At 51.4% G+C, this 14,554-nt stretch overlaps 1 protein-coding gene across 2 annotated transcripts in view; it reads right to left on the reverse strand.

Moving 5' to 3' along the window:
- The window catches only part of MUTYH (mutY DNA glycosylase), a 139,454-nt gene that overhangs the window by 15,576 nt on the left and 109,324 nt on the right, over window positions 1–14,554 (reverse strand). For both annotated transcript variants that reach the window (XM_078671784.1, XM_078671785.1), the window contains exons 11-12: window positions 3,880–3,967; window positions 579–770 (exon numbers count right to left, since the gene is read on the reverse strand). In XM_078671784.1, coding sequence (XP_078527910.1) covers window positions 579–770; window positions 3,880–3,967 — 280 coding nt within the window. The remainder of the gene's footprint in view (window positions 1–578; window positions 771–3,879; window positions 3,968–14,554) is intronic.

A 14,554-nucleotide genomic window follows, 5' to 3' on the forward strand; every position in this document is an offset into this window, starting at 1 on the left:
CTATTCTATTCCTACAAAGTGCTATTTCTAACAAATGCTAGTTCTAAAAGTGCTTATTCCTGACAGTGGTCCAGGTGGCCCTGTCCCATGTATATAATCCCCTGTAAATTCTGCCCGTCACTATGGCACATTGTAAAGTGTGTGTTTCTTATCTAATGTGTTTGGCATAATACAAAGGCTATTTTTACATATAACCTTGTGTGGAGTTCCTTTTGTGGGGGGACAGGGATGTTGTTGCTGGGGGTGCGTGCGCAAAGACTTAACCTACATTGCCTCCGGGATTAGCCTTACTGCTCGCATCACTTTACCTAGAAGGTGAGCAGGGGTTATCTTTGGCGTGTGACTCCCTTGCCCTGACTAGAGTGGTGGTTTCTGCCTGGCGTTGGCGCAAGCCTTAGCCAACCGGAAATCCCATTTCTAACAGTACTGAATTGCTTTCTAGCTAAATTCACGCTACACAAAAATATTTAATGTTTGGACAGGCCCCGTTGAGAAGGCACAAATGATCATCAGGGAGAGGCTCTCAGGACTGGCATCAGCGGATCCAATGGTTGGTACTCGTTCATTTGTGGCTTTACCTGAGCTAGGCCTTTGCACTATCAGGTACTCAGGCTCGCCAGACTTTCGTTGTCTCTTTGATACGCACGTAAGCGTCTGCTCCACCCTGGATTGCTTCTTTGCAGATTTCCTAGGGAAGTTGGCCACGCCTAGGGTCCTGTCCCACATTTCATTTGGAGGAAGACATAAGGAGCATGGCTTTCCATCAGTCACTGTAAAGAAGACAGCAAACGAGGGTTAGTAATACAAGAAAGGTGTGTTCACAATTTTACTCTCTGACACAAATTATCTGTGTACAATGGCTGCACTCTCAAGACCTACAGCTTCCCACCTGATGGTCTTCCTCCAGACATCCAACTCTCCAAGCAGCAAATCACCAAAGGAGATCATCGTACAGATGGACAACCTTGCAGGAATAAGACATACAAAGCACTCCCTTCCTCCACACTAACACCTCTGAGCAGACAACCTTTCACACATACAACCCTCCGGTGGACACACCCAAGGCAGGTAACCTACAAGGTGGACATTCGTCCATCAAAGAATTAAAATAGTAGGTGTTGTCTAACCTTCCAGTGTCGACAAGAGAAATACTCACAAAGCGCAGACCAAGTGACAGCCTTACTAGCCTTATGAAACATATCTGAAATGTTCTGACTACAGAGTTCTGGTGCATCCGCCTTCTTTTCCTCCATAGTGCCTGTGACTTGCTCTGGAAGACTGTTCAGTGTTATTTTACTGAGCCAAGGGTCCATATATTCTTCGCCCTAGCAGTGCACGCCTAGGAAGATGGATATTTCATATCTGAACAATGAAAAAGCTGGATACATCTTCCAGTCAACAAAACCTCAGTGGTGGATTGCCTCTTCCCTTTGCACAATGATGAGGTCACCTAACTCATGGCAGGTGCCCAAGTAGAGCAGGCCACGGTTGAGGCTTGTACCTCTGCTCATGCATGATAAGAATGCCCGCCTGTTCGATCAATCAAAGCAACTTTATTCGGGTACAGAAACACCCATAAAAGTACATAAAATAAATATATTTATCATACATCTCTTACAGTAAGAATAAAATAATCAACAATAAAATCCCGCCAATTCGTTCACCATACACATAATACAATAAATTTAAATGAAACTTTAATAACTTACGTGCTAAGTAACGAGATAATCAATTCTTTATTCACCATCGCTAGGTCACAAAGGTGATCATTGGAGGTACATGGTACTTCTTGAACAAACAGCGAGCTTCAATAAAGGCCCCACATGAAAGCAGCATTTTATGTCAGTCAACAACTGCAGATATCAGAATGCTACTCTATATTGGCAGTTTTGTGCTTCCTTAGCAACAAGAATGAAAATTGATTTGTATACCGTCATAACATTTACAAAAAAGAGAAAATGCCGCAGAGACTGTGGTTCAGTATCATTGCACGGGCAAGCTATAGCATATTTATGATACCCTCACGGTAAACAAAGTAAAATAACACCGTTGCTGACCTAAAGTAGGTTAGCAAAGATCTCTACCCACGTCCTGCCGTGATAAGTAAATACTTTTCTGGTCTGTTAAAGGGCTCCAGGTTCATCTAAGTTATATATTAGTTTCTTAAATTCTACAGAATTCTGTTCAGAGTGAGCACGTTCCAGAAATCTGTATTTAATTATAATTAATTTTTTTGTCAGAATTGCTGCCTCACAAAGGATCATCAAAAAGAGAGATGGAAACATAGGTGATCCAAGGAATACTGAGGCCCTTGTCACATGATAAGCAGTCTTTGATCAACAGCAGGTTCAAGCTGGCTTCCTGGTTCTGCCAGATGGAGATCCAGAGAATAATTGGACAAAATTGTATGTGGTCCTCCTTGCAGCAGAGCCATAATTCTTCATGGCAGATATAATAAGCAGTAGTCGGGCAGGGAGAGGCCGTCTGCAAAAGCAGTATTCCTCCATCTGAATGGCTGTGCAACCGGCAAAACCCCAAATATCGGCTCCGTATGTTGCAGCGGGCACACGTTGCGTCTTATAAATTTGCAATAATGGGGTCACCCCAAGGTGGTCTGAGTATATTAAATAAAGTCCCTACCACTGAAGAAAGCTTTAGGGGATAGTGCAAGATTTTAGGGGCCCAGGATCCAGACAAATAGTTTATGAGCCCCAGAACGGAAAAGCTATTAGTTCTTTTTAAACGTTCTTGACCAATACCTACAGTAGGGGCATGCATTCATTTGGGCCTGCCAGCCATAATATACGATTAATGAAAATTTGTAAGTAGATCTAAGTCTGCTATAAAGTGGGAAAAGTAGGTTACTGCCAGGCGCAGGGCTCTTGTAGTGCGGGCCATTAACACTGCATCGTCGGCATAGAGGAAAGCTGGAAAAAGGACTCCGCCAACCCTATGGATATCCCGGCTAATGATGCGAAGGAACAGAGTTAATTTATCAATGTAAAGTATAAATAAAAGGACGCATCCCTGCCCACCGTTTGGGAAATTTCAAATTTGCCTGCAAGTTCTCCATTGGTGCTGAATCTGATTCATGCGCCCATGCTCTCATGCAAAACTGCTAGAAAGTGCATAGTGTCTTCTTCCAGACAAAGTTTCAGTAGAATTGGCCACAGCGTTGGGCGGTTAACGCAGTCAAAAGCTGTGGATAAATCCATGAATATAGGGTAGAGTGGACATTTCTTTGCAATGGTATATTTGCCTATAATTAAATTGAGATTAAGGCACTATTCTACGGTCCCCAGTCATCCCCTAAAGCTATAATGGCAGCGAATAGGGATACTGTTTTTTGAAGCCCGACCCTTGATCCCATTATAAGTGACCCTTCCCAAGATTTGAATTGAGGTATCGATGAGAGAAATCGGCCTACAGCATTTTGTGTCTCATTGATCACCTTTTTTAAAAATAAGAACAATAATCGAGGAAGACCAGGACCTGGTTAAGTGGGAATAAGTAAGGCGGATATAGACACTAATAAGCAGTGGTGCCCATAAATCGGGGTTACATTTTACCAGATCTCTAGGGACCCCATCTGGCCCTGGTGCTTTCTCAATAGGGCTCTGCTCTATCGCTTCAGCAGCCTCGGTTGAAGAAGAGGATGAATAGAGTTGTCAATCAGGAGTAAACAGGAAAGTCACATCTGGAGCGGTTGGAGATCCTCCTGCTCTGAAGTGTTGTTATTCAGGTTCACAATATCATCTGAACCAGGAATGTGCCACACTCTTTCCAAAATGCTTTTTCTGAAGGGTCCTGTAACCCCAGAGCCCTTACACTGCAGGATGGAAAGACATGCCTCTGACTTAAAGAGACAAAATCACTTACCACACTCCTCTATGTCAGTGACCTGGTTGGACTTTGTAGAACCTTTTCCAATCAGCCTCTGGACTGATGAGCCAAGCTCTTTCTCCACCTGAAACACATAAGTTGACACTACATCAGTCCCCAGCCCTCTAGAAAAAAGCAAGCTGTAGTGACAGACAAAAAGAGTACATTGGGCAACTTCCCTCCTTCAGATATAAAAAATGATTTCTTTCTAACTTTCGCTATTCTCTGCATTGCTACTCTGATTTTCAGAGCTTGGACATCACTGTCTCAAACCCACCTTTTTCACCAGTGGCCTAAAGGTCATCACAAACCACGGCCTAAAGGTCATGCAAACTATGGACCAATCACTGCACTTCCTAACACCATTGGACCACTTTGGAGCCATATGATGTTATCTGAAAATAGTGACAGCTATATTTTGATGAACTTATTAGGCCAGGAGATATATTAACAGCTGTTCAACGCACTTCGTGTCCACTTCTTGCTAAGTCATTCAATATCACCCACTTAGCAGTGACAAAGAAGCCCATTCCAACAACTGTGCGGCTAAGCAGGCTCGCTTAGGCTGCCATGCCCTCAAAACACTGCGCCACCCACCTCAGTATTCTTGTTCTTTCTGCGACTACACCTACACTATGCCCTGATGGACCAATAGGTGTGTATGCTTCGTCTGCCGTCACTAGGCAGCACAAACTGACTACTCTTGAGATCACTAATATCATTGCATAAGAACACTTACTGATGCTTCTAGGCACCTTGTGCAGATTTCCTAGCCAATGTGTATGCTTATAGCTGTGGCAATGGGAGGTGTGCTTGGTTTTAAAACTGCATGCTGTATTAACGCAAGCGTTCCTTTAAACAGCTCTGACTGATGGCAGACACACACACATACACCCTTGTTCTTGTGAACATCACATGACCACTAATAGGAAAGCACACACTTTTCTACATCGGACTTCTTGACAGATGTGCACGTACCAAGCCACAGCTAGAGTAATGAACTCTGCATGCCACAACTCCCAGCAAACTGAGGCCGATTCAGCCTTCAAGCTCTCTGTAGACAATACAATGAGGACCACTGATTACCAAGAGAAAGGTCAGATCGCTGTGCGTGCTAGATAAATGACCAATAGACTCAGTGATGAGTACTGTCCAAAGCCGAGAAGCAGTGTTGTAACGAAAGTTGAGGGGATCCCCTGCAAGGTACATGGAGGGGACCGCCTCTCTTGATTTAATCTGGAACTCTCAGGCCATAGTACTGTGCTGAGGGGTCCCCTGCTGCTCGGGTGACCCCCTGCATTGCAGGGGCTGCAGCGGCCTGTGTTACGCCACTGCAAAGGTGTAGTATGTAGAGCAGTGGTGAAAGCATAGCATTGTTATTGGTTTGATAATTAAATATGTGACCAGACCTTTTTAGGGCTCGCCTGTTGATGCACTTGCGCATAGCTGGCGAGAAATATAGGGGCTTATCCAGAGCTTACCAAACTGGCGATTTGATGCTGTGCCCATGCGCTTTTTAGGTCAATGCACAAGCGCATTGACCTAAAAAGCGCGTGCACATCAAAGCCAGCCATCTGTTCCCCAGCTTGGTGCCGCCAGCAGCTCTTCCCGCTCCGCCCCCTGCTGCATCAAAGCCTTTCATTCCCCCCAGCGTGCGCTCTGACTCAGCCATTTCTCCTCCCCTTATTATTCACGGCCGGCCGGCCGTACTTTCAGTTTCACGGCCGCCAGGCCGTATCTACTTTTATTTTTATTTTTTTCAAAACAAATTTTTATTAGGTTTTGGCAGTTGACAGCACAATAGAAATAATCCACCGCTCCCCTATTATCAGAGAGGCAGTGGGCATAGCAAAAACAGCATATTCAAATACAGCCAGCTAAGATTCCCCCAGTACCCACCCACCATTAACCCACCCCGAACCCTCCCTCCACCCCGCACGGTGTCTGTATTGTCCATCTAGAGGAGCAAAGCAATCGTAAACGCTGCATGTGAGCCACGTCACCCTAAGCCAGTTCAGACGCGATCTGCGTCGGCGACCCGAGGCTCCGGGGGGTCCAGCAGAAGGCCTCTGTAGTCAGCCCATTTCTTCCAGATCTTATAATGTTTTGCAGGACACCCCCTCGCCTCAAATATCGGACGCTCTAGTCCCATGTTAAAGTCCAAACCTCGTTTCCACACCTCCAGCAGTGGGGCTCTAGTAGCCTTCCATGCCCTAGCTATGTCCCTCTTGGCCACAACGAGGCCCAATAGGAGCAAGTGCCGCTTGTACAAATTCCCCCCCACCTGTTCCATGACATGAAGAAGGCCTAACTTCGGCGAGCGGGGGAGCTCCCAGCCCAGCACCTCTTCCATGCACTCCCACACTCCTGACCAAAATCTCCGCAGTCTCACACACTCCCACACCATATGAAGAAAGGATCCCACAGCACTGCCGCACCTCAGACATTCCGGGGAGGCTATCAATCCCACTTTCCACAGTCGTTCCCTCGTATAGTATGCCCTATGGAGGTACTTAAATTGGATGAAGCGCAGGCGCACCGCAATCGCTGCTCCCCTAGGGGCCTCCAGGGCCTCCCTCCAATCCTCCTCTTCCAAACTCCCCAACTCTCCTTCCCACAACAACCGCAGTTTGTCTAGGGAGGGGGAACAATGAGTGACGAGTGTCTGGTATATACTAGAGATTTTTTTTGTGTCCAATTCCCCCATGAACAATTTAGCCTCAAGAGGACTGAATTCTGGCAATGAAGTCAAGTTCGCTAAGGAAGGGGTCAGGGCATGTCGGAGCTGCAAGTATCGAAAGAATTGGGATTGGGGCATATCATACTCTTCTCGCAGAGCCTGAAACGACTTTAGGACCGGGCCCTTCATAACATGACCCAGCGCCGAGACGCCGATCGCGTCCCAGCCATCAAAGCCCCGCAGGGAAGCCAAAGCCGGCAGACTCCCATTGTGCCACAGCGGGGTTTCCCCCGTCAGTCTATTCCACCATCCCATACGGCGGAGCGCGTCGCGCCACACCCGGAACACCGTCTGTGTGACTGCCGGGAGTCTTTTGCGGAGTGCCACCGAGTATAATATCGTATGTAGCGTGTGCGGGTCCATAAGGTATCTCTCCAGGGCGTAAGTCGGGTCGCCGCGATCCCCATACCACCACTCATTGAGGACCAGCAGGTGTGATGCTTGATAATACGACAGAATGTCCACCCACCCATTCCACTCCACGCAACTGTGCATCCATCCTCACCCAGGCCGCCAGTGGCTCCATCGCTAATGCAAACAGGTAGGGCGAGAGGGGGCACCCCTGCCGCGTGCCCCGGCCTATCAGAAAGGAACCGGACACCGCACCCGCAACCCGCACCGCCGCCGTCAAGTCAGTATAGAGTAAGTGAATATAGGACAGAAAACGGGGGCCTAGGTTGAGACGTAGAAGCAGCGCCCGAAGATATGGCCAGCTCAGGGAATCAAACGCCCTATCAATATCTGCCAGTAATAGGGCCGCCGGGATAGCCGCTCGCGCCGCTTCCACCACCAATTGCGCCCTGCGAATATTATGTCTAGTCGCCCTGTGGGGCATAAAGCCGGCCTGGTCTGGATGGACCAGGTCCGATATGTAGGGACAAAGGCGTTTCGCCAAGGCTTTCGCTAAAATTTTCGCTTCGAAGTTCAGCAAGGAAATTGGACGATATGACTCAGGGCGATCCGGCGGCCGCCCAGGTTTGCAAAAAACGACCACCTCTGCATGTCGCCAGTCCGCCGGAAGGCATCCGCATTCCCGAGCCGCCTCCAGTGCCTTCCTATAGCGCATCCCCAGTTGAAGATGAAACAATTTCATAAATTCGCAGGGGAAACCATTAGGCCCAGGGGCCTTTCCAGCGTTCAGTTCACCCAGAGCCTCTCCCAGTTCCTCCGCAGACAAGGGGAGGTCCAGTCGGGCTCGGCCCTCATCCGAAAGCGCCCGAGGCGGGAGATCAGCCAGGAATTTGTCAATGTCCTCCGCCGCTAAAGACTCCCTGGGCGCGTATTGCGTCTCATAGTAGCGAGCAAAGGTCTCAGCCAGGACCTCCGGGTCAGTGATAGGGCTTCCCGCGTCGTCCCGGAGTCCAGGCAAGGGCTGGGCTTGAAAGGTACCCTGGCACAACCTGTAGAGCATCGAGCCGGACTTATCCCCCCATTGACAAATTCTACTCTGCATAGCCAGCCAGGTGTGGCGGGCTTCATCGAACAGTAAGGAATGATACATTTGTTGGAGATAAAGCAGTTGCCCCACCGCCGCGCCATTCTCTCCCGACGTGCAGTCGGCCTCCTGGTTACTAACCCGAGTCGCCGCCTCCGCTATGGCCCGCCCGCGGGTCCTACGATTTGCCGCGCACCACGCTATATCTACGCCTCTGAGCACCGGCTTTAGAGCCTCCCACAAGGTCATGGCGTCCGTATCAGGACCGTCTTTTTCGTTCAAGTAGTGCGCTATGGCCTCCCTCATGTGCGATCGGTAATCATCGCGCTGTAAGTGCCACGTAGCAAGGCGCCAACGGAATGGCTGTCTCTTCGTGCTTAAAAGTAGTGTCAATGAAACCGGGGAGTGATCCGACAGACCCCTAGTGAGTATTGCGGTAGAGCCCACTCGTCCTATCCAGGGCTGGGGGACAAAAAGGTAGTCAAGACGAGAGAAGGATTTGTGAACAGCCGACACATACGTGTATTCACGCTCACATGCATGCTGATAACGCCAAGCATCCACCCAACCCAGCCCCCGCACCAATCTGCTCAGTTTTGTCGAAGCCTCAGCCAACTGATCACCCCCGGGCCTACTGCGATCCAGCCTCCCATTCATCACGTCATTCCAGTCACCTCCCACGATTGTTAACACATGCGGGATTTCGGCCCATACATCAAACAGCCGCTCCAAAAGGGCATCCTGCAGCGGGGGCGGCGCATAGACACTGCCAAACACCACAGGCTCCTCCCCCACCTTTCCTTTGACCAAGGCAAACCTGCCATGCGCATCCAGCCACTGCGTTTCATGCGAATAGTTCACACGACGGTGTATCAATATCGCAACTCCTCTAGAGCCCCTCGTAAACACTGCATGGAACACCTGGTCATAACCATATCTACGTAAGCTAAGGGTTTTTGTGCCCATGAGATGGGTTTCCTGGAGGAGCAGAATGTCCGCCTTTTCCTTCTTCCCCATACGCAAAACTGCTCCCCTCTTAATTCTGTCAAGCACCCCTCTTACATTCCAGCTCAAAATGCGCAATGAAGCTCGTGGGGGTTCCGCCCCCTGTCCGTCAGTCGCCATTAGGGGGCCAAAACTTTGGTTCGTCGGGCAACCGAGGCCACATACAGACTCTTATCATCCTCCAGACACTCACATACACCGTGCTCACCCCAGGCCCACCCACTTCCACAACTCTCCCCCTACCCCCCAACCCCCTACCCCCTACCCGTCCCCCCGCCAACCCCCCCGGACCCCAAACTATACCAACAACCCCCCCTCCAGCCCCCCACCCCATACCTCAGCAACATTGAAGTACCTGTCGCGGTGCAGGCGATCCCAGACCCCCAACGGGAGGTCGGAGATCCACAACACCAATGGATCCCTCCCAACTACCCACTAAGTGTCCAACTACCCTCCACCCAACGTGGGAACGAACTCCGGGAGAAGACCCGCTCTTTCTCGAGCGCCTCCCGACTCATGATCCACCCACGGATCACTATGTATTACGCAGTAATCCTGATGGCTAGTCCGATGTCCGGATCCGTCTGACCTGCACCTCTATGCACCTTCACGGCCCCATGAGCCGGAAACATCTATTAGGGCCAGTACGTCAGAGGGACTCAAGACTTCAAAGGGGAAGAGTCCGTCGCCTCAGTGTCCTCCACAGTCTTCTCCCGGGAAGGCGGGCGCTTCTTGGAGCGCGCTCTCCAGTTACTCCTACTGCGTGACCTGCGGGGCACCTTCTTGGGTTCCGACGTGGAGGACGAATCCGAGCCCCTCCTCGGAGGGGTGTGCACCTTGACCCGCACCGTCTCGTCCGTCCATTCAAATACATCCTCCGGAGAGTTGAAGAATTGAGTGCAAGATTGAAACACCACCCGCAAGCGGGCCGGGTAGAGCAGGGCATACGGGATTTTTAACTCACGAAGGCGTGCTTTGGCTGCCGTGAAGGATTGTCGTTGTTGTTGGACCAGTCTGGTGTAGTCCGGGAAAATCAGGATTTTGTGGTTTTCAAACATGAGGGGGTCCTGAGCGCGGGCCTGACGTAGGATGGTGTCCCTGTCGTGATAGTTGAGCAGTTTGGCTATCACAGCCCGGGGGCGAGCCCCAGTGGGCGGCTTCGGAATCAAGGCCCGGTGGGCCCGCTCGATGATGAAGCAGCGCGAAAGGGATTCCGGCGGAAGCCACCCCTCCAGCCACTGAGTCAAAAAGGCCTCCATATTCCCCTTCTCGCAGTCCTCCGGAAAGCCCACAAAGCGCAAGTTATTTCTTCTGGCCCGTCCTTCCGCGTCCTCCACTCGCATCGCCAGGCCCTTTTGGATTCCCTCCATGGCAGCTACCTTCTTCTTGAGGATCACTACGTCGTCCTCAACCTCCGTAATCCTGGTCTCGGTTTCTGTGATGCGGGCAACAGCGTTGCGCAAATCCTGTCGCAGCAGGGTAACATCCGCCCCGACCGCACCGATCTTCGCGTCCAGCATATCTCTAGATTGCGTGATGGCCGTCATTAGCGCCGCATTATCCGGTCCCGAGCTCTGCTGTCCTCCTGTGGCCCCCGCACCCCCACTCGGCCCCGCAAATTTATCCATCGGGCCCTGCTTGGAAGAGCCACCGCTGTTGTTCCCTCTAGTCATAGTTCTCGTGGGGCTCACGCCCGTTTACCGGGAATGGCGGGGTACAGAGACAGCCCCAACCGAACTCGTAGCGTCCAATGAGTAGCACCCCAAGCAGGCCCAGCGCACTGTTCCACTGGAGGTGTCCCACGCCACCGCACAACCAAGAGTCAAGCCACTTTAGGAGGCAGGATATCTGAGAGTGGCTGTGCCCACCAACACAGGAGATGCCGAAGCCAGCCCCGGCCCCTTTTCGTGGCACCCGGCAAAGACGGCCGTCAGCAATCCACTAGCGCCCAAGAGTGCCGTCGTATTAGGCCAATGTCCCCCACCGCGGTCCGGCCCGACCGCCGAATAATTGGCAGTGCCCCGCTGGTGCCCCTGGCACAGAGGGCTGGAGCAGGATCGATTGGAGGTGATTGGGGGGGGGGGGTGGGGGGAGGGTTGTTGGTGCTACAATGGGGAGTAGCGAGAGAGCGGGTGACTGCCGTCTCTTAACGCTCCGAGGGCCACAAACCCCGCGGTCCGACTCGGCCGCCGAACGGGCCAGGCACCTCCGCAAGAGCGTCCCCTCCCCCACCAGGCCGCGCACCACGCGGCTCCCCCTTACCGCACCGTAGGAGTCTAGTCGCCGGTCACACCGCCGGAAGGTCGCCGACACCGCTCTCTCCACGCCAGGTGTGCTTTGCCGCGGCTCCACAGGTCGCGCGGGCGGGGCGGCTCCCCACACCCCAGCCGGTCCGGCGTCGCCTCACTTCCGGGCGGGGCACCCACAAATCCAGGCCCCGGCTCCGGTGCCCGATGTAGGCCGCACCGCGGTCTCTGTTCTGCGCTGCCGGGGGCGGCAGAGATCACGCCTCCGGGGCCCCAAAATCGCCGTCTAGCCGTCTCCCCCAGTTCCCTCGGACAGCCGCTCACTGCAGGGTGGACAGAGGTCGGGGCGACGCAGGATATTTGGAAGGATCACAGGCGGCGGGACGGAGCTCGCTCAAGCTACGTCCGCCATGCTCGCCGTCTTGGCCACGCCCATCTACTTTTATTTTAACTGTTTAGTTGCCCTTGCCTTTCATTCTGTCTTCGCAAGCTATTTTATCTTTTATCTTTTTTCGTTCTCTGCTCTTCCCTCTCTGTGCTTCTACCTTTGTCCCTTTCACATCCTTATTTTGTGATCCCCTAGAGATCTCTCCCTTCGTTTACTCAGTGCGTCCTCTCTTGCCCTGTTCTTTCTCTCCTGCGCATTCCATCTGTCCGGCACGTGTGCCCCCCGTACCCCCCTTCTCACGAGCCCCCCTCCTCTCCTGGGTGTTCTGTCAGGCCCAGGCAGCGCTTCGCCAGGGCTGCTCTTTTTGGTACAATGAGCTATTGTGTTTTCGGTGGGTGCCCTGGGGCTGACTCCTGCTTGGCACTGGAACACGCTGGACTCTTCAAGCTATTTCTGCTCTTTCTATATTTGTCCTTTTCTTCTGGCTTCTTGGCTCTGGGATGTGATTACAGAGGATTCTTAAAATGTGCGTGACTCTGGGATATCTCTTTCCCTGGTTTGGAGTACCACCTTTGGTCTTCCAACCCACTCCTTCTGCCCCCGCCCATCGCCCCTCCTTCTAACCAAGCGCCCCGCCCTCTCGCCCCTCATCTACACTCGCTCCTCCTCTGCCCCCACCGCATCCCCCCTTCTCATTTTGTCCAACCTCTTGCCCCACCTCTGCCCTCCCTTTTCCTGCCCCGCCTTCTTTCCAACATCTGTCTCAGCCCACCCTCTGTGTTTCTTCCTCTGCCCTGCCTCTCATCCTGCCCTTTCCCCGTCTTACCTCCAACTCCCCCCTGTGCAACCGCCATCGCTGACAAAACCTATTATCTTCTTTTATCTCTTATACTGCCCCTCTTTCCTACATTTATTTCGCGCACCTTCATCTTTGATGTTTCCAACCTCCCCTCCCCATCTGTAATTTGTTTCCTGTGACGTCACCTCACTGACGGCGAGATTGTGTGATCTGCAGATAAAAGTTAGATTCCCTGCAAGGTCGACTTAGCCTTTCACGTGTTAGAGGTCGCTAAATCTCACGTGCCTTTAAATTAGGTGATAGTAACCCACACATGCTATTTACAGTAGAGGTGGTATGAACAGATGTCTAAAAATAAGTTACTTATCGGGAAGGATCTAGTCATCCTGCTCTTCAGCTCTTCTCCAAATAGTTCACAATCTCTGCGATTTAATCAATGGCCTGCATCTTGGCTGTTTGGGGCTATTGAGGAGTGTCAATGTCACTTGCTAGACATACTTCGCTGTAGTTTGGGACTGTCACAGTTGCATAAATGCCAATTTCAGATTACTGCACTTGAGTGGAAGAAACCTACCTCTCTGGAGAAACAGTAATGAAGTAAATACGCGAGAACTTAATAAACATACATTTTGTTATAATAATAGAACCTGGTTCGTCTCACTCTACCCCCCTCACTCTACTACTCTACCACCCTCACTCTACCGCCCTCACTCTACCACTCTACCGCCCTCACTCTACCGCCCTCACTCTACCGCTCTCACGCCCTCTCTCTACCTCCCTCACTCTACTGCCCTCACTCTACCGCCCTCACTCTACAACTCTACCGCCCTTCCTCTACCACTCTACCGCCCTCACTCAACCGCCCTCACTCACTCTACCGCCCTCCATCACTCTACCGCCCTCACTCAATCTACCGCCCTCATTCACTCTATCGCCCTCCCTCACTCTATTGCCCTCCATCACTCTACCGCCCTCCATCACTCTACCGCCCTCCATCACTCTACCGCCCTCACTCACTCTACCGCCCTCCCTCTCTCTATCGCCCTCCCTCTATCGCCCTCCCTCTATCGCTCTCCCTCTATCGCCCTCCCTCTATCGCCCTCCCTCTATCTATCACCCTCCCTCTATCTATCTATCGCACTCACTCTATCTATTGCATTACCATAGCATCACTCAGCACAACCACAGCATCACTCAGGGCAACCACAGCATCACTCAGCGCAACAACAGCATCTCTCAGCACCACCACAGCACCTCTCAGCACCACCACATTATCACTCAGCACCACCACAGCACCACTCAGCACCACCACAGTACCACTCAGCACCACCACAGAACCACTCAGCACCACCACAGCATCACTCAGCACCACCACAGCATCACTGGTTCAAATATGTTCTTTCAATGTTTCAAGCTGTTTTCAAGCTTTCACGCTTTATTACAAACTAGCAGCCCGTCCCGACGTTGTCCGGGTATGAATTGCTGCCAGCCAGTAGTATATTGTTTTGTAGGATTTCGTTTTGATAGCATTTCTTATCTGTGACAGGCCTGTGAAACGCTCCGATTCACAGCGCACTGCTGATGCACTTAAGAGTGCGCGTTCAATAGTGTGTGAACTCGAGTTGCCCTACTTTATTTTTCCTTGAAATATTATATAGCGCGAACTCGACAACATGGCATGAGCACAATTTACATTACAGAAGAACACATTCATTTGTGGTAGGCACGAGGAGACAAAGCGATTTGCCTGGAATCACAGGATGCTGAGCTGATGTCGAGATTCGAACGTAGCTCCCCAGCTCTAAAGTTTGCAATTCTAGAACTTGTGGCGGGAGGTGTGCCTAAAAGTGTATGTCGGTGCTGGCCATCAATGAGAGAGACCTGTGCATTTTTCAAATCGGTGGTGAAAAAATATGAGTATGTTGCTGGAGATGTGGGCCGCCGTGCCACCAATATACTTACCGGGGGAGGATAAACACCGATTATTCGGCAACTTTCTTTCCACATACCATCACTCCGCATACTTTCATTACGAAAGTACCATGACTCCGCAATGCCA

The sequence above is a fragment of the Lissotriton helveticus genome, chromosome 1_2 (assembly GCF_964261635.1).
Source record: "Lissotriton helveticus chromosome 1_2, aLisHel1.1, whole genome shotgun sequence".
Lineage (NCBI taxonomy): Eukaryota > Metazoa > Chordata > Amphibia > Caudata > Salamandridae > Lissotriton > Lissotriton helveticus.